Raw genomic sequence first — 18,566 nt, 5'->3', positions numbered from 1 at the left:
ATCTCTCCAGCCCCTGCTTCTTCCTTCTTGAGAAAAGACTATTTCTGACCTATGCAGCACCACCACACATACTGCTAGTAGAGGAGAAGGGTCCATGCTATGGTGTTCTAACCCATAATTGTACAGCTTTTTATATTTTTATATTTTTTAAAAAATGAGACAGGATTTAGACCAGGCTGACTTTTAATACATGATCCTTTTGTCTCTGCCTCTTGAATTTGAGTTTTCAAGGTTCTTATCACTATACTTAGCTTGGAAAAAAGTATATATATCTTTTCCAGATCCTTTGATTTATTTACTTTAATAAAATGTTCCTAGGTGAGCTACATGGAAATTTACTGTGAGAGAGTACGAGATTTGCTGAATCCCAAAAATAAGGGTAATTTGCGTGTGCGTGAACACCCGCTTCTTGGACCTTATGTGGAGGATCTGTCCAAGCTGGCAGTCACTTCCTACACTGACATAGCCGACCTGATGGATGCTGGGAACAAAGCCAGGTATGGTAGCAAATAGACTAAGGACTGAGTCCTTTGTCGTATTTTTAGGCCCTTTGTTTTCATCGTTAAGGATTGAAGTGACATTTGTAGCTGTGAAAGTTGCTTTAATTGTAGAGTTTTTGCCCATGCTGGAGAGGTATAGGCTTCTTTTCAGTAAAATGGCACATGTTGAAACAGGTCAGAACTTTGGTTATGTTAACTCTTAGGTGTTGATGAAGTCATGGTAAAATGTGAGCTGTAATGTCCATTGAGACTGTGGTAGTCACTGATTCTGGAAGACGTGGGCATCTAGTGTAGAATGACAATTAAATGCTCTGGTGATTCCTAAAAGGATAGCTGGAGTATGAAAAGGGATTCCCATAGGGTGCCTTTTGAGTTGTGGGGTAACTTGATGGGCTCACAAATAAGGCAGCACCTAGGGCAATTGTGTAAGTGACAGTCCTTTAGTCTCAGGAAGCTGAAGGCTATTGTCTGTGATAGTTAGGTTTGGGTGTATAGAGCCTGCTGTCCCTCTAACTCTTGGGGAAGAATTCTCTTGTCAAACGGTCACCTCTGGTTTATTTAGGACGGTGGCAGCTACCAACATGAATGAGACAAGCAGCCGTTCCCACGCTGTGTTCACCATTGTTTTCACCCAGAAGAAACACGATACCGAGACTAACCTTTCCACCGAAAAGGTAGGACGGCTTTTGATCCCTTGAATTGTAAAGAGATTTGGTGAAGAAATTTTGAGAAATTCCTTTTTTACTACTACCCTCTGCATTTTTTTCCTCTGCACTTTTTTTTTTTTGACAGGATAAGTGTTGTTCTTTTTATGCAGGTAGTTTTTATATTTCTACTCACCATTTATTCCCACACCAGTTTTCAGTATGCAGCTTTAATGAAACTGAAAGATAGAAAACACAGTTAAGAACATTTAAAACTTTGGGTCTAATAGTTTTCTTATTTTATGCAAGACAGTTAAGTGGTTCTGTTGGGAAAAATACTTTTTCTTCTTGACCGGACAACAATAGTGTTCATTGGTAAAGCTATTGCACTGGTGTCTGTGGTGATTAGGTAAGCGTGTTATGCTTCCTTCCTGGGAACAACAACCCGACCACAGTCTATTATTGCCCAGTAAGTGCCTTGCTTGCTTTTGCTCCTGAGAATTGAACTCAGAGCCTGTTTCATGGTGGGCAGACGCTACCCCTGAGCTACTCCAGCCCCTGTGGCATGGAGGGCAGACGCTACCCCTGAGCTACTCCAGCCCCTGTGGCATGGAGGGCAGACGCTACCCCTGAGCTACTCCAGCCCCTTGTTTTCCTTCGTAGCTGCTGGTTCTGTTTTTCTGGTATTGAGGATAGAAGCTCGCCAAGCTAGGCAAGCTCTTCCCAACAGCCTTGGACAGCTGATTTCTTATTTTATTGGGGTTAAATATTGTGGCGACTGGAAGGAAATTACATGCTTTTGAGTTGTGGCTTTGCTACTTGTCAGTTCATAACGCTGAGCAAATTACCTTAACCTCCTTATGCCTCTGATTTCTCCTTCTGTGACAACTTGAGGGGCTTGTTAGAGGATTCAGTATTAATGTAGGTTAAGGGCATATAATAGTGTCTGGCACCAAGTAGTCACTCAGAATCTGTTAATAAAAATAAAAAAACTTAACTAAAAATATTTATGATGATGCTACTTAAAATCTTAAGTTTCATTCAGCTGTATTCTTTTTGTTTAGGGGTCAGGGTGGGATGGGGTGCTCAGAATTGACCATAGGACTTCACTCATTTGGATAAGTGCTACATCACTGTGCTGTGCTTAGACAGGAGTCTCTGCCTTTGCCTCGTAAAGCTAGAATCACTGTGTGCTTAGTGACTATTTTTTATTTCAGCTAATTGAAAGCAGTAGCTTTTGCATGCTAAACAAGTGTTCTGCAATTGAGCAGCTTTTGAATAACCCCTTCTGGGTAATTTTGTATAAACTGTCCTAAAATTTTTTGAACAATTTTATTGAGGTATTATAAAGGTGTATAATAGCCTACACACATTCAAAGTATAAAATTTGACCATTTTTGACGAATGCTTACATATGTGAAATAATTAATATACTGAGACTATCTCTTACTCTAAAAAGTTGCCTCATGACGTGGTACTTCTCTGTCTCATCTTCTACATCATTGAGGCAGTTCTTTTTTTTTTTTTTTTTAAATGAGACAGGGTTTCTCTGTGCCACTCTGGATGTCCTGGACTTGCTTTATAGACCAGCCTGGTCTTGAACTCACAGAGATCCACCTGCCTCTGCCTCCCATGTACTAGAATTAAAAGCATGCGCCCTCGCCTGGCCCTTAACGCAGTTCTTTTTTTGTTTGTTTTGTTTTGTTTTTGGTTTTTTGAGACAGGGTTTCTCTGTGTAGCCTTGGTTGTCCTGGACTCACTTTGTAGACCAGGCTGGCCTCGAACTCACAGCGATCCGCCTGCCTCTGCCTCCCGAGTGCTGGGATTAAAGGCGTGCGCCACCACGCCCGGCTAACGCAGTTCTTAATATGGTTTTTGTCACTGTAGATTAGTTTATATTTAGTATAGTTTTATGTACATGAGATAAATACTATATTTTTTTTGCTTTAATGATTTTGATACTCATTTGTGTTATTATGTAATAGTTGGTTCCTTTTCATTGCTGACAGATATTCCATTACTTGATTCACCTGGTCTTATGAACATTTGTGTACATGTGTGTAGAGATTTCTTTTGTTTCTTGTTTTTGTTTTTTGTTTTAAAAACACTTGTTTTATTCTTTACTCCAGGTTGACCTCGAGCTCCCTGAGCTTCATGATCTCTTGCTTGAGCTTCCCTAGTGTTATACCTAGCATGCACAGCTGGCAATTTGAGTTTTATTTTGTTTTCGTTTATATTGATGAGTACTCAAGAGTAGAATTGAGTCTTGTGGCAGATTAGATTCTGGGTTATCTGTTTGTCTGTCTTTTGAGACAGGGTCTCTCTATTATGTAGCCCTGGCTGTCCTGCAACTTGAACTCACCAAGATCTGCCTGCCTCTGCTTCCTGAGTGCTGGGATTAAAGCCAGACTTAGCTTCTTAAGAAACAGCTAATCAGTTTTCAAAATAATTATTGCCACCAGAAGTACATAACAGCTCTAGTTGGTCAGTGCTTCATGTTTCATGTGCCAATTTAATAGGTTTCTTGTTTGTATGGATGTGTGTGTATATGCACACGTGTGTACATGTAGATAGAGGTCAGTGTGTGTTAAGACACAGCCTCACTATGAATTCCTGGCTAGCCTGGAACTTGTGTGGAGACCAGACTGGCCTAGAATTCACAGAAATCCACCTGCCGTGCTTCCTGGGTCTAAGGACTACTCCTGTTTTGTTGTTGTTACTGTTTTGTTGTTGTTGTTGTTAAGTCTTGAGTTCATTACCACTATGTAGAGCATACTGCCTTTGAGTTCATGGCTGATCCTCTGCCTCTACCTGCTGAGTGTTGGAGTCCCAGTCATGTGCTACCACACCTAGCTGTCTTACTTATTTTTTAATTTCCATGTTCTTGCTCTTTACTTAGGTCAGTAAAATCAGCTTGGTGGATCTAGCAGGAAGTGAACGTGCTGATTCAACTGGTGCCAAAGGAACTCGATTAAAGGTATTTATTTTAGCAAAATGATTTAGTCAATGTTTTGTATCACGGGTCTATAAACTATGGCTAGGGACCAAATCTATGTACTGCCTAGTGTTATAAATAAAATTCTATTGAGAAATAGCTGTATCTTTTAATTTATATGTTGTTTATAGTGACATTTACTAGTTTCTTTATTTGGATACGGGTTCTCATGTAGTCCAAGCCGGCCTTGAACTTTATGTAGCTCGGATGAACTTGAACTCTGATCCTCCTGCCTCTATCTGACTGTTAAGATTATAGGCACGTGCCACCATATCTCCTTTACGTGCTGCTAGAGACAGGACCTGGAGCTTTGTGCATGAGTCAAGCACATGACCAACTGTGCTCACCCTCTATGACTGCTCTTATGCTGCAGAGGAGGAATTGCACCAGAGACTTTGTAACCTACAAAGTACAATTTTTTTTTTTTGTTTGTTTGTTTGGTTGTTGGTTTTTCGAAACAAGGTTTTTCTGTTTAGCAGTGCCCTGGCTGTCCTAGACTCAACCTGTAGACCAGGCTGGCCTCACAGAGGTCTGCCTGCCTCTGCTTCTGGAGTGCTAGGATTAAAGCCTTGTGCCACCACAACTAGCCCAAAACCCAATTTTAAAATTTAATTTTAATGAAAAAATTCCTAGTTATTAGTCTATAGTTTCAGGCCGGGCATGGTGGGGCACGCCTTTAATCCCAACACTCAGGCAGAGGCAGGCGGATTGCTGTGAGTTCAAGGCCAGCCTGGTCTACAAAGAGAGTCTAGGACAGAGAAACCCTGTCTTGAAAAAAATTATTGGTCTGTAATAATCAATGAAATGATAAATTAGATAACCAAATGCTTAAGGAAGAATTTATGGTCAAGAGTGAGGGTTGTATTGTATTTTGAGAATTGGGCAAAATTTGTTTCAATGGAAGAGATAGTAATTGGACTGGGGTATACAAAATACAGATGTAAGAACCAGTGTGGGCTCTGACAGAGATATTGCTTGACCTGGTCAGGCCTTTCGTGTTGGTGAGTTGTGTAAGATGTTGCAGTAGAGGCGTCTTGAAGGTAGAAAGGATTGGGAGGTGGGCGAGGGGTCTCGGCACGCTACCAGGGAGGCAGAGGAAAGACCAAAGGCTCCGGGAGGCTTTAGAAGTTACGCTGTAATGACGCAGATATGCTCACCTTGAAGCAATATCTTTTTGTAAATGTTCATGTTTGGGGTTTATTTTAGGAAGGTGCGAATATCAATAAGTCTCTGACAACTTTGGGCAAAGTCATTTCGGCCTTGGCGGAGGTGGTAAGTTTTCTGTTTCCTTCTAAGACAAAACGTCTGCTCAATAAGTAAGCTTCATTAAATGTTGTTCTGGCTTTGGCCTTTTTATGGGATTAAATTTTTTTCAGGTAGGACTAGAGTATAATACAATTTGAGTTTGTGCTGATGGTAGAGTGAAAACAACCATAGCTATGTAAAGCTAGAGCGAAGACCTAAATTTTAATTCATTTTTTTGTGAGCCTTACTTCATACTTCCTAATAACCAAATGTATTTTTGTAGGTTTTCCTAGATTGTCTCTCATGCTAGAATACAGTATTTTTGTAATATTTTGGAGAATGATGTTGATTTAGAAGCCAATAATATATATTCTTACAAATACAGTCCTGTATCAGTCAGTGAGATGAATGTCTTCTTAGAAATGCACCATTAGCCGGGTGGTGGCGCACGCCTTTAATCCCAGCACTCGGGAGGCAGAGGCAGGCGGATCGCTGTGAGTTCGAGGCCAGCCTGGTCTATAAAGTGAGTCCAGGACAGTCAAGGCTACACAGAGAAAAAAAAGAAAAAGGAAATGCACCATTGGTTGATGTTGTCACTGTAATAAGCGGAAAGAATATACTAAAACCGTGGGGAAAGTAGTATAGTGATGCAGTCTCAATCACCAAATGCCATGTATTGGACACAATTGTGTGTACTATATGTTCTATGTGACTGGCAGTATAGTAAATTTCTTTCCACCAGCATTTCTGCGAACAATGCATTTTGCGACCACCTGAAGACAGCAACAACATTTTCATTTTTCATTGCCATTGTAATATTAAAAGACCATCATTGCCTCTGCACTGTATATGTAGATTAAAATGTCTTTCTTTTTTGCCGCACTGGTACATTAAAGCTAAACCAACATTTGCATGCTCTTCATTATTAGATTTAAGACCCAAGGTAGTTTTGTATGTTCACATTTAGATTAATTGGTCATTTAAATCACTAAAAAGAATTTAATATCTTCCTGTCTCTAGAAATTACTCTGATTTCCATTTGTTCTGGAGGCTTACCTTGTGTCGCTTTTCTCTCCTTTAAATGCTATCATTTGTAGGATAACTGCACGAGCAAGGTACGGTGGGGATTGGTCACACTGAACTAGCTAAATGATTAGCTCTATGGTTTTAACATTTTAAGAGGATAAATAAGGCATACATTAGAATAGAACCTTCAAAAAGATTTTCTCAGGCTTTGGAATTTAGAATGATTATTTAGGGTAGCTGTGAATCATGAAACTTCGCATCAGAATAAATTAAGGAACATAAAGTACTTTAGAGAAGGAATAAAAATAAAGGAACAGAAGAGAAATTTGAGGAAGCTTTTCCATTGTGTCATATGTCTGTTGCACTGATCTGTATGAGTAACTCTTAATAGGTCTGTAAGCCACTCAGAAGAGTAGTAAGTTAAATTTCTTTGGAGTCAGCCAGGTTTGGTGGTACACGTCTGTAATCCCAGCACTCTGGGAGGCAAAGGCAGGAGGATCTCTGTGAGTTTGAGGCCAGCATCATCTACAAAGTGAGTCCAGGACAGCCAAGGCTACACAGAGAAACCCAGTCTTGAGGAGTTGGGGGGAAGAATTATAGAAGAGAAAGTCAGTGTAGAGGCAGTATTTATATGAAAATATTTAGTATTGGGCTGTGGAGGGATGGCTCAGCCGTTTAGGCTAGGCTCACAACCAAAAATAAAATAGGTAGTATTCAAATGCTTAATTTGTTTGTTTTCTCCACTTTTTGGGTTTTGTTTGAAAAGATTTTCTTCATCATTGTTGTGACCTGTTCTGTGGTACATGTTGAGGACAACATATGGTAGCTACTCTCTCCTTTGGGAACCAAACTTGTTGTTATCTGGTGTGTCAAGTGCTGGTTTTAGTTATGCTGTTTTTTAACTCCTTGTCAAAGATAATGTGCCTGAAGCATTTATAAGTTAAATACTGGGTTTTAAAAAAACTTAATGTCTTAAAGGCATAGTCTAAGGACATGGGTAGGATATTAGATAGTAGTATTACATTGTTAAACTTACTGACTATATCTGCTGAAATATTTAGATCTTGTGTCTGCAGTTTACTCAAGCAAAAATATGATTAAAGCTACATGATAGGTCTACCATGTACATTGTACTACCACTCTCTTGACTTTTTGTGTTATATTTAAAAATGAAATGCTAAAAGAAATTGTTTTGCATGTACTTTTGAAGAATTGGACTGTGAGTAGAACAATTTCAGTCATGATAGAATTCTGTTAGAGTCTGATTTACTTCAGACCCTTAGACTGGCTTTTTATGTGAATTTTCTCATAATGTTGCTAAAGTTATTCCCTTTTCTTTAATAGAGTAAAAAGAAGAAGAAAACGGATTTTATTCCTTACAGGGATTCTGTACTTACTTGGCTCCTTCGAGAAAATCTAGGTATGTTGACCACTAGTACATGCTAACTTTGTAGTTGTCACTTGAAAGCTGTTTAATGATGGTCTTCTGGGCCTCATTATTCCTTGTCTGTTTTGGAGAGGTGTCAGCTCTAGATATTCATATAGTAACTACTTGAGTGTTGCCTGTCTATTCTGTTTTTGCGTTGGTTTTCCCTGGTTGGAGTCACTTGCTTCAGGACAGCCACTAAGGAACAGTAACTATCTTCTGCACTTCCTACATCTGCTTGAAAATGTTGTTCCTTCTTAAGAGCCCCCTACCCCTATCAAGGCTTATGTATTTTATGTGCTCGAGTGTTTGCCTACATGTATGTGTGTGTACCATGTGTGTCTGCTGCCTGCAAAGCATTGGATCCCCTGGAGTTGCAGGCTGTTGTAAACCACCACGTGGGTGCTGGGAACCGACCACCGTTTTCTGCAAAAGCAGTTAACACTCTTAACCACTGAGCCTTCTATCCAGCCCCTTTCTCAGCATACTGAAAAGCACATATTCCTCTGAATTTTACATAGTCAACTATACTCTACACAGCACTCTTCCTTACTACTGATGTTTTTTGACCTTTCAGTCTTTCTCTTCATTCCTTGCTCCTCAATAAGAAAAAGTCATCAATCAACTTTCCCGTTACTGAGGGCAGTTTTGGTGGAGTGGTTGAGATCTTGGTTAGAGTGCTCGGTTGTTTAAGACAGGGTCACGTACAACCCAGGCTGGCACTGAACTCCTGGTACCACCTCCTGGGAAGGAAGTATAGGCACGTGCTGCCATGCCTGGGGAGAGTGGTTTTAAGGGGGTATAAGACAGGAACTGAAGTCAGGGGATTCAGGAAGCAGAATATGAGTGGAGCAGTGCATAGCATGGGAACATTTAGCATGTTACTGGCTTCCAGGTTTGGTGGCACATAGCTATAACTGCAGTCCTTAGTAAATGAAGGCAGTAATAAGATTGCCAGCTCAAACCAACATGGCGACGTGAGACTTTGCCAAAAAAAAAAAAAAAAAAAAGTAAAAAGAAAAACGTGTTGGTTTTTATTAAATTTCCTAACTGCTGTCAGCTTTAACACAGTAAATAAAACTTTTCCTCTAAAAACTGAGTGTAATTACAATTTATTTTCTTAGGTGGCAACTCTCGAACTGCAATGGTTGCTGCTCTGAGCCCAGCAGATATCAACTATGATGAAACTTTGAGCACTCTGAGGTACTCTCCTAGGATCTAAGTAGCTGAGTAGTTCTGTGTGCCATAGAGTTTCTTATATTGTAAGGGGCATCATTTGATCCTTTTTTTCTCATAGTAAATGGAAAATGATTTTTATTATAATAGAGTTTACTTCTGTGGCTTTCAGATTTGTTGGGGTAAATGAGAGCTTTTTTAATTTTTTATTTTTTTTTAAGGAAAAAACAAAACAAAACAAAACAAAACAAAACAGGAGAGATGTCCAGATTACTTGCATGAGATATTTGGATAACTTTTAGAAATAAAAATTTCTTATTGGTATTCATTTCTATTAGTAAAAGTGTTCTTCTCTACAGATAGTCTACAGATGTGTTCAGATTGTAAAAAGAAATGCAAATATCAGCACATGTAATCAGTACAGTGTAATCAGTATGTGTAGCACTAAAAAATACCAACACAGTATTCATCAAATTTTGATATGTGGAGTATTTTAATCTGAAACTATCTTCCCTTCTCCCATTAAAGATACATGTTTTTTAAGATTTTTATTTATTTTATGTGTATAAGTCAGGACCACTGGAAGAGCAGACAGTGCTCTTAACTGCTGGGCTATTTCTCCAGTCACACACACACACACACACACACACACACACACACACACACACACACACACACACACACACACACACACCAAAAAAAAAAAGGTTTCTCTGTGTAGCCCTGGCTGACCTGGAGTTACTTTGTGGACCAGGCTGGCCTTGAACTCACAGCAATCCACCTGCCTCTGCCTCTGCCTCTTGTGAGCTGGGATTAAAAGTGTGTGCTACCACGCCTGGCTTCCTAAAGATATTTTTAATACGGCAAAAGAACGTTCTATAAGCTGACACACTGGGTTTGAGCCCCTCTCTGTGATCTTAGCCAATCATGTAGGTTCTTCTGAGTCTTTGTCACCTCTGCAGGGTGCTGGGAAGCCTTGTACAAATAATTTACTTATCAAGGTGCTTAAAATGTCTAAGAACCTTAGAGGTAATGGCATGTTACCCAGAAGAAGTAGAGCCTCTGAGAAATAGCAAGGATGTGTTTTCTTTCTGTAAACAGATATGCAGATCGTGCGAAACAAATTAAATGCAATGCTGTTATCAATGAGGACCCTAATGCCAAGCTGGTGCGGGAGTTGAAGGAGGAAGTGACACGGCTGAAGGACCTCCTTCGTGCTCAGGGCCTGGGGGATATTATTGATAGTAAGTGAACTAAGGGTCATGCAGACTCTTACTTTCCTCTCCAGATTCTTATGTTTAAAATACGCTTAGGGCCGGGTGTGGTGGCACTCAGGAGGCAGAGGCAGACTGATCTTGGTGAGTTCAAGGCCAGCCTGGTCTACCTGGTGAGCTGCAGTCCAGCTAGAGCTACACAGTGAGACCCTGTCTCAAAGGAGTAGTAAGCTTAGATTTTAGAGACTTGATGAAACTAAATGGTAGTACAAATGGTTTTATGAGGTTGTTTCTTCTTTAAAATGCCAATGAAATAACCTCAAATTTTCTTTATGTAGAATGCGCCCAGATAGCCAGTTTTTTAAAAAAGGATTTATTTATTATTTATACAGTATTCTGCCTGCATGTGCATTGGATCTCATTACAGATGGTTGTGAGCCACCATGTGGTTGCTGGGAAGTGAACTCCAGACCTCTGGAAGAGCAGATGGTGCTCTTAACCTCTGAGCCATCTCTCCAGCCCCTTGTTTGTTTGTTTGTTTTTAAAGATTTATTTATTATAATGTATAAAGTGTTCTGTCTGCATGTACACCTGCAGGCCAGAAGAGGGCATTAGATCTCATAGATGGTTATGAGCCACCATGTGGTTGCTGGGAATTGAACTCAGGGCCTCTGGAAGAGCAGCCAGTGCTCTTAATCACTGAGCTGTTGTTGTTGTTGTTTTTTAATGTTAAATTCATTCTGAAAAGTTAACTACTTCATAAAAATATTCTCTGGAAGCTTTTGCTTCCCTGAATTAGTGTAGTAGTAACTATGCACATTCAAGAACCATTCAAGTCTACTATAAGATTTACCTTTGAATGACCCTTGTTCTCTATGGAAAAGTGAAGAGGAAAAGTCTAATTCCTGTAAAGTTCAAGAACTAACCTTCCAGAAAGTACTGGTGCGCAGAGTTCCTCTACAGTGCATGCCTTTAAGGCCTTAGTCATCTCTATGTGGCTCCTTCCAGTTGTGGGTGGCAGTGCAGCTCACTGTTGCTTAGCGTGTGCAAGGCCCTGGTTTTAGCTTCAGCAGTTTAGAAAAAAAGTTCTTGCCGTAAGATAGATTATTCAGATAGAATAATCTGAGTTCATTTAACAAAGCATATTTTTATTTTAAATGTAAAAATATTGTGTACTTTAAAATATTAATAGATTTCAAACCCTCTTCCAGCTTAGTTCGTATGACTAGAACCTGGATTTTAATTAATATAATTTGTGAAAATGATAATATATTACTGAATTTTCATTTTTTTATCTTCCCAAATGCTACTCTATTCCCACTCTATGGCAATACTCAATCTGAACTTTGACCCTTCTTGTATTTTCCCTCCTGCTTACCTTTAGTTGACCCATTGATTGATGATTACTCTGGAAGTGGAGGCAAATGTGTGTATATCATGTATTGGTTATTTCCAGTACGCTGACTTGCTAATCTGCCTTTGCTGGGTCAGCCTTACAATGAGCTTTGCATGCCGGCCGTCCTAACAGGGAAATCCCAGACAGAGTGTGATATAAAATCCAATTCTCTTGTTTCTACCCTTCTCCATCTAGCAAAGTAACTTAATGATTTTTAGTTTATGCCTTCACTGAGGTTGAGAAATGTAGAATTTGAGTCTTCCGCTCAGTGTTTCCATCCATATAATTAAATCAAATTCAAAATCACAATGGATAAGGTTAGTGATAATAACAGCTTACATTTATTGAATGTTTATAATATACCTGGCCCTGTTCCAGGTGCCTTAAACATAAAAACAGCTTTTTAATCCTGTTATTCATAGAATAACTTTATCCCTTTTTTAGCATAGCCAGGAGTGGTTCGTTTTCTGAGGTGCTGTGGTTTCTCATGTTTAGGTTAGGCACTTTAATTCAGAGCTCTTGCTTTTAATTATTACTACATCAACACCTTTTCCCCCCTCTTGAGTTGCTTCCTTTTATGATCCAATTATTTAATAGAAAATTTCCTTTTTAATTAGCATTGTAAATGTGAGTCTTTGTATAATTACAAAAATCATTTCTAGTTAGCCAAACTGTCTGTAATTAAAGAGCTCTGTGCGTGTTGGGTTTGCACTCACCTGTGCTTACACTCCATTGGTTTTCTCCCTATCTTGGGGCCTTATCTTACTTGATCATTAGATAGACATTCTTCCTCCTTTCATAAATTACTATTTAAAAATTTAAAATATGTATCTAAAGTATATGGCTTAAATAAAGATGTATATTACAAAAAAATTATAGGCCGTATTGTTCATATAAATGTTGAATTGACAAGGAAATAGTTTCTTATGTGTTGAAGATAACTCATCAAGATATGTCAGATCTCAGTTTGGGAGTTAGTTTTTAATTCTATTGGTTTGTTTATCTGTAGAAAGCCATTTCAGACAAGAGAATACATAGGAGAGCCCAAATGTAGTACCCGTTACTCTGTTGACTTAAGCGCAGAGGACTGGCATGCCCAGACACATGTGTGGCTCTTGCCTGCAACTGCTCTGTCTGAGATCTCCAAAGCTGAAGGATATTGGTGTGGAGAGGGTGCCTTCTTGTTCTCGCTTTTGTGTTCAAGGTGCTGCTGCTGCTGGCCTGTTGCCTATCTCTTCTCTGAGCCGCTGTGGCATTTCCTGAGAACCGTGCATGACTAAGTTTTAATCTGTACCCACAAAGGAGAGCAGCCCTGGCCACTCCTCACTTTCCTTTGGATCGCTTTTAATTTACTTTAGGGCTTGCATGTGTCCACAGGACCTTCTGATCCTCTCCCAGCCCTCCTTCCCACCTTGCTGCCATCGTCTGATGGATGATTTTTGCTCTCTGTTCGCTGTTTAAGCTGTTTAAGACCTTCTTCTTTGCTTGTTTCCCCATGTTCAACATTTGCAGATGGTAGTTTTCAAACTGGCTTGCAGCAACTACCATAGGCTTTCAGGGGTTTCAAGAACTGTTTTCAGTAAATAGTAAAGATAAGTAAACCCAGAGAGGGACTATTTTTCCTAACTACTTCTACTGCCTCATGTCCTTTAACAAAAACCTAATTTTGATAAGAATTTAAGTAATGTAGATTTTCTCAAATTTAAAAATGAGGGCCAGCAAGATGGGCCAGTGGATGAAAGGTGCTTGCTACCGAGCCTGAGGGCCTGATTTAGATCCCTGATTCCCACATAGTGGAAGGAGAGAACTCACTCTCACAAGCTGTCCTGAATACACAGGAACACACAAAATAAATAAATATAATAATTTTAAAAACTCTTAATGAGCTTATATTAATGTAGAGACGTAAACGGATGTGGTGGCACACTCCTGTAATCCCAGCAGCACCGGCACTCAGGGGTGGGAGGCCAGAGAGTCAGGAGTTCAGTTAAGGTCGTTAAGTTAGTCTGAGCTGCATAAGACCCTGTCTTCAAACAAACAAGACAAAAACGACTGTACCTATGGTTTTTCTCTGCAGTTCATATGAAAGGATGGTTAATAAATGAAGTACAAAAAACCAAATCAGTGAGTTTTGTTATTGGTGGACTTTTATCAGGACCAAGTTTAAGACTGTAGTTTTTAGTTGTATTTCAGACTTAGTGAAAATATGTCTTGAAAACTTGTCTGTCATACTAGGAAGGAGACTTAACCAATGGCCTAGTAATTGTGCCATTAGACACAGAAGGGTTTTTACTAAATTATCGAATGGTTTTTGTTTGCTGTGACACATAAATTGAAAATATACTAAAACGTATTAATTCACTAATTGTTCTTTACTGTTGAAACAACCATTCATGACCAAATTCATACTGTTCTTCCTGAAAATATCTCTCATTTCTATAATTACTTTTAAAATTTAGAATATATTTTTGGCATGTTAAAATGCTGCTATGCAGAGACTCTACTAAATGCTCAGAGTTGTAACTAACATTTATAATATTTTTGTCTGAATTCCATTAAACACTATGGCAGACCAGTATTATTGATATTAATTGCCATTTTCCCCTTTCTGTTAAAAACTATAGGGTTTTTTAAAAAAAGTAAAACTGTAGGTATTGAATATTGAGAATACTAGGAAGAGTTGAAGGACTGTACTTGACCTGCTTAGGAAGAGCGTCTTGGAAGCTCTGGCTATCCCCTCCCACATTGGAAACATTTCCTTTCTAAATTCAGAAGTGGCTAACTGCTTAGGATCAATATTAAAGAGCGACATGTTTTAGAACTGCCATCTAGAACAGTCTTACAACTTGCCTTGTGTTATCGCGTGTGTTAATCTTGGTGCTTTGATGCTATCCTTTCTCACACTGGTGTTCCTTCCTGTCTTTTTTCTCCTCTGCTCCTCGCCTTCTCCTTTTCTACCTTCCCTTCTTTCTGTCTCCCAGATCTGAAAGATTTTCAGAACAATAAGCATAGGTACTTGCTAGCCTCTGAGAATCAACGCCCTGGCAATTTTTCCACAGCGTCCATGGGGTCTCTTACTTCATCTCCATCTTCATGCTCGCTTAGTAGTCAGGTGGGCTTAACATCTGTGACCAGTATTCAAGAGAGGATCATGTCAACACCTGGAGGGGAGGAAGCCATTGAACGTCTGAAGGTAAGTGTGACGATTGAATGCAAAGTGTTGTTCTGTGTCGTTCCCAAAGGCAGAACTGGAACTAAATGGGCATCACAGACATTTTGGCGTAGCACAGGGAGATGTTAACAGCTAGAGGCGACCTGGGAATGAAAATATTCGTTTTATTTAAGTTAATTTCTTTTGATCAGAATGCTTGAGTTTGACTTGGACAGATACGGAAGGGTCATACGTTAGCCATGCAAAATAGCAGAGGAGTAGAGATTCCATTAATTTTGAGGTGATTTATAAAAGTCACGGTGAAATTGCTTGTTAGAAATTTAGTTGTAAAGCCAGACATGGTGGCATGAGCCTGTTAACCCAGTATTCAGAAAATGGAGAAAGGGTCATCCTGGCAACATAGTGAGTTCAAGGCCAGCCTAGGCAATATGAAACCCTTTCCAGAGTAGTGACAATTTAGTTTTAAATGAAATAACTAGTTGGAAATTTTGGTTTCATTGAAGATAGACTTCTCCATAGAGCCATTCTTCTATTAGTAACATTAATATACAGTTAATTGAGAGTTTGAACATTGTGTAGGGATACCAGGTTTATAAGGTTTCATGAGTTTATACCGTCTAGAACTCTTCACAAAGCCCTCAGTTGTGGGGGATGAGGGCTTTCTCCTCCTGTCTGGTGCAGCTGGGGTCCCTGGGCCATGGTGCTGCACATTTGCAGATTGCCCACTCTACTGATTACTTGTTGGAACCCATTACCTGAGAAGAAGCAACTTAAGGGAGCGTTTCTTTAATCTCATGGTTTGAGGTTAGTCTAAAGAGCAGGCATGGCTGGAGGAGGATGAGGCGCCGGTTCACATCTTTGCAGGTCAGGAAACAGAAATGAGAATGCCAGTACTCAGCTGCTTTCTCCTTCCTCCTCTTTCTTCAGTCTGGGACCCCAGCTCGTAGGTTAGTTGCTACCACATTTGTTCATGGTGGGTCTTCTCTCTTTGTTCAGCTTCTCTGGCAGTGCTCTCTCAGACACAGTCAGAATGTATCTAATTTTAAATGCACTTAGGTTGATTAACTGTCACATTATGCCTGGCTCCCGGCTCTGCAGATGGAGTTCTTTCAGTCTGTTGCTGGCTGTATCTACTTGTGTCTTGTCTCTATGTGAAAATCAGGAGCAGTGCTGTCCTCTTCCTTCAGTGGCTACAGTGAGAGCAGACAGGTGTCATCTGCGCTGCCAGCCATCAGACCACCTTAGGAACATTGTGTTTTCTCTTTTCCTTCTTGTTACCAGGGATATTGTTTCTCTCTACCTTTTGGCCTTTGTGTTCAAGAGTCCCAGGGCAGGGAACACTCACTTAGAATATGGGAAGTCACAGGCTACCAGTCAGGCATCCTCTTCGCCATCACTCAGTATCCGCAGTACCAGTTGTTGCCCATGCAGAGACTACTGAGCTCAGCAGCGCTCTAATAGGTAAAGGTAAGGAGGAAAGGAAGGCAGGCAGCGGGCTTGGTGAGCGTCCTCACTACGGAACCCAGTGAGTCAGGGTCAGATGCTTTCAGGGGAGGCTGTAACAGACTTTATATGAGTGGGCCTCAGAATTCTTTCTTGTTATCACATCCTTTCCCTTGACATTTTACTTAAAAAAGAAAAAAAAAGGGTGATTCCAAAGTAAAAGCAATGCTTTTGTGTTTTGATTCAGAAAGTCAGTGGAATCTAAAATTCCTGGCAAAAGAAAAGGAAGGAAAAATCTTTCTATTATGGCTTGCAAGGTTCAGGGTAATCTCTGCTGTTGTAAAATTGACTCGGAAGGAAGCTGTCCTACAGACTGTATTATGTCCTGTGGGGGAAGGTGTGTTTACTCACAAATTTTTCTTCATAAGTCGGGGTCAGTGACCATGTTGCCAGCAGGACAAAGTAAAAATTCCCTTTTATTATTTTATATCAAATACTTACTTCCTTTAGGGAGTTTGAACCTTAGTTATTTTTATATTGTGCCTTCCTGCACAAATGAGATTACCTTTCCCCACTCTGGTGTAAAGGGAAAAATTTTCTTTTCTGGTTGCTAGCTAGAACCAACTGAAAGTAATGCTACATGTTAGGAGTCAAGACAGTAACTAGGTTTTTAAAGAATCAGGTCACCTGGTGTCTTCCAAATGGCTTTTAGGGGAGTAGTGCTGTTGTTATTCAAAGAACTCTCCCCCAGCCCCCAACTGCCCATATCTTATGAAAACAAAGCTGTAATACTTTAATCAGCAAACAAAGTGCTCTCTTAATTTTTCTTGAAGCAACATAAGTAAAATATTTCTTTCCTTAGCTTTATTCTAGAGTGCAAATGACTTCTTTACAGCTTTGTGTTCAGTGTCATGCGGTAGTTCACTGAAGCATAAGTGCCTTGTTTCTGCTTTTATTTTGTGAATGGCGAGAATTCCTTTTGGACAGACCTACATTTTAATGATGCAAGTGGAAAACATCTTTCGTGCAGAGTGTGGGGCAGCAGTTGTACAATATAAACGCTTGAGAAAGTCTTAGGAGCTGCATTCCTAAGGCATGACACTGCAAGAGGGAAATACTGTGATGGAAAGCAGCAACCAGGGAGGTTAATTCATCTTTCTAATGGTTCATTTGCCTTTGCTTCTCTGTATTTTTAACTTAAGACCAGTGTTTGTTCGTATATTGCTTTTATGTAGGTGCTGCTCCTTCTTTCTCTGTTGAATAGCCTGTTTCCACATGTAATGCTAATATCTTGATTCCTCTGTAAACTTTTCTGGCAAAAAAAAAAAGAAAGAAAAGAAAAAAGGATAATGGTATATAATTTTTCTTTAAATTCCTGTGTGTATGATTTGGTCTTTTTACTCAGTAAAGTTTTAAACATGTAGCTCTAGCTGCTGGCTCTGATGTTTCTAGACTGGCATCAGAGTCAGTACTGTGAGTACCATTGCCCGGACCTAGCCTATAAATGTCTATAAGCATCCATCACAGAAGCAGGCAGGGCAGATAAGCAGTCTGACAGCCCCACACTTGGTCCTCAGTCAGGAAGTATGCTGTTTAGTACAAGAAAACCTTACCTACCTGATGGCTTCAAGGAGTGTTCCAGGGAGTAAGCATTTAACCTTCTAAATGTCAAAACCTAAACCACAATTGTCTATTTTTTGTGTGTGGAAGTGTTTTTGATTTCCCCAATCAAATTTTCTGCCTTGTTACTGGATCATCAAGAAGAAATAAAATGCTGGGTATAGTGGCACAAACCTGTAGTCTCAGTACTTGGCAGGCTGAACCAGGAGGGTCAGCATCATCTGTGCCTAAGTAATGAGTCTAAGGCCAGATGAGGCTGCATGAGACTCTGACTATAAATAAATAAGTAAATAAATATGAAAGAATAAATGGGGGGGGGGAGCTGGAGAGATGGCTCAGTGTTTAAGATCACTAGCTGTTCTTCCAGAAGACCAGGGTTCAATTCCCAGCTTCACATGGCTGTCTGTAACTCCAGTTCCAGGGGATATGACACCCTCACATAGACATACATGCAGGCAAAACACCAATGTACATACAGAAGAAATAAACACATCTTTTAAAAAAGAATGAATAAATACTAAATGTAAAGAAAGGTCAGGAAGCCCAGCTCAAGGAGTAAAATGGGCTTAGGTTAATTACTTATTTGTGTTTTATGGTCTTCAGTTTTGTTTTGTTTTTGTTTTTTTTTACCTATAGAATGATTGTAGAATAAATGATTATTCAGTCTTAGCTAGCGCTAAAGCTTTGCTAGTGTGCCATTCAATTAACA

At 39.7% G+C, this 18,566-nt stretch overlaps 1 protein-coding gene across 11 annotated transcripts in view; it reads left to right on the top strand.

Annotated features, from left to right (window-relative positions):
• The window catches only part of KIF1B (kinesin family member 1B), a 140,401-nt gene that overhangs the window by 42,682 nt on the left and 79,153 nt on the right, over positions 1–18,566 (top strand). For 3 of the 11 annotated variants that reach the window (XM_084786685.1, XM_084786684.1, XM_084786687.1), the window contains exons 6-15: positions 319–497; positions 1,063–1,174; positions 4,044–4,121; positions 5,346–5,411; positions 6,482–6,499; positions 7,755–7,830; positions 8,961–9,039; positions 10,114–10,256; positions 11,611–11,652; positions 14,604–14,815. In XM_084786685.1, the coding sequence (XP_084642811.1) occupies positions 319–497; positions 1,063–1,174; positions 4,044–4,121; positions 5,346–5,411; positions 6,482–6,499; positions 7,755–7,830; positions 8,961–9,039; positions 10,114–10,256; positions 11,611–11,652; positions 14,604–14,815 (1,005 nt within the window). The remainder of the gene's footprint in view (positions 1–318; positions 498–1,062; positions 1,175–4,043; positions 4,122–5,345; positions 5,412–6,481; positions 6,500–7,754; positions 7,831–8,960; positions 9,040–10,113; positions 10,257–11,610; positions 11,653–14,603; positions 14,816–18,566) is intronic. The other 8 variants (XM_084786694.1, XM_084786686.1, XM_084786691.1 and 5 more) reach the window with 7 other exon arrangements.

This window comes from Acomys minous, assembly GCF_964271855.1.
Source record: "Acomys minous genome assembly, chromosome: 6".
Classification (NCBI taxonomy): Eukaryota; Metazoa; Chordata; class Mammalia; order Rodentia; family Muridae; genus Acomys; species Acomys minous.
This window is presented reverse-complemented; position numbering and strand designations above follow the sequence as displayed.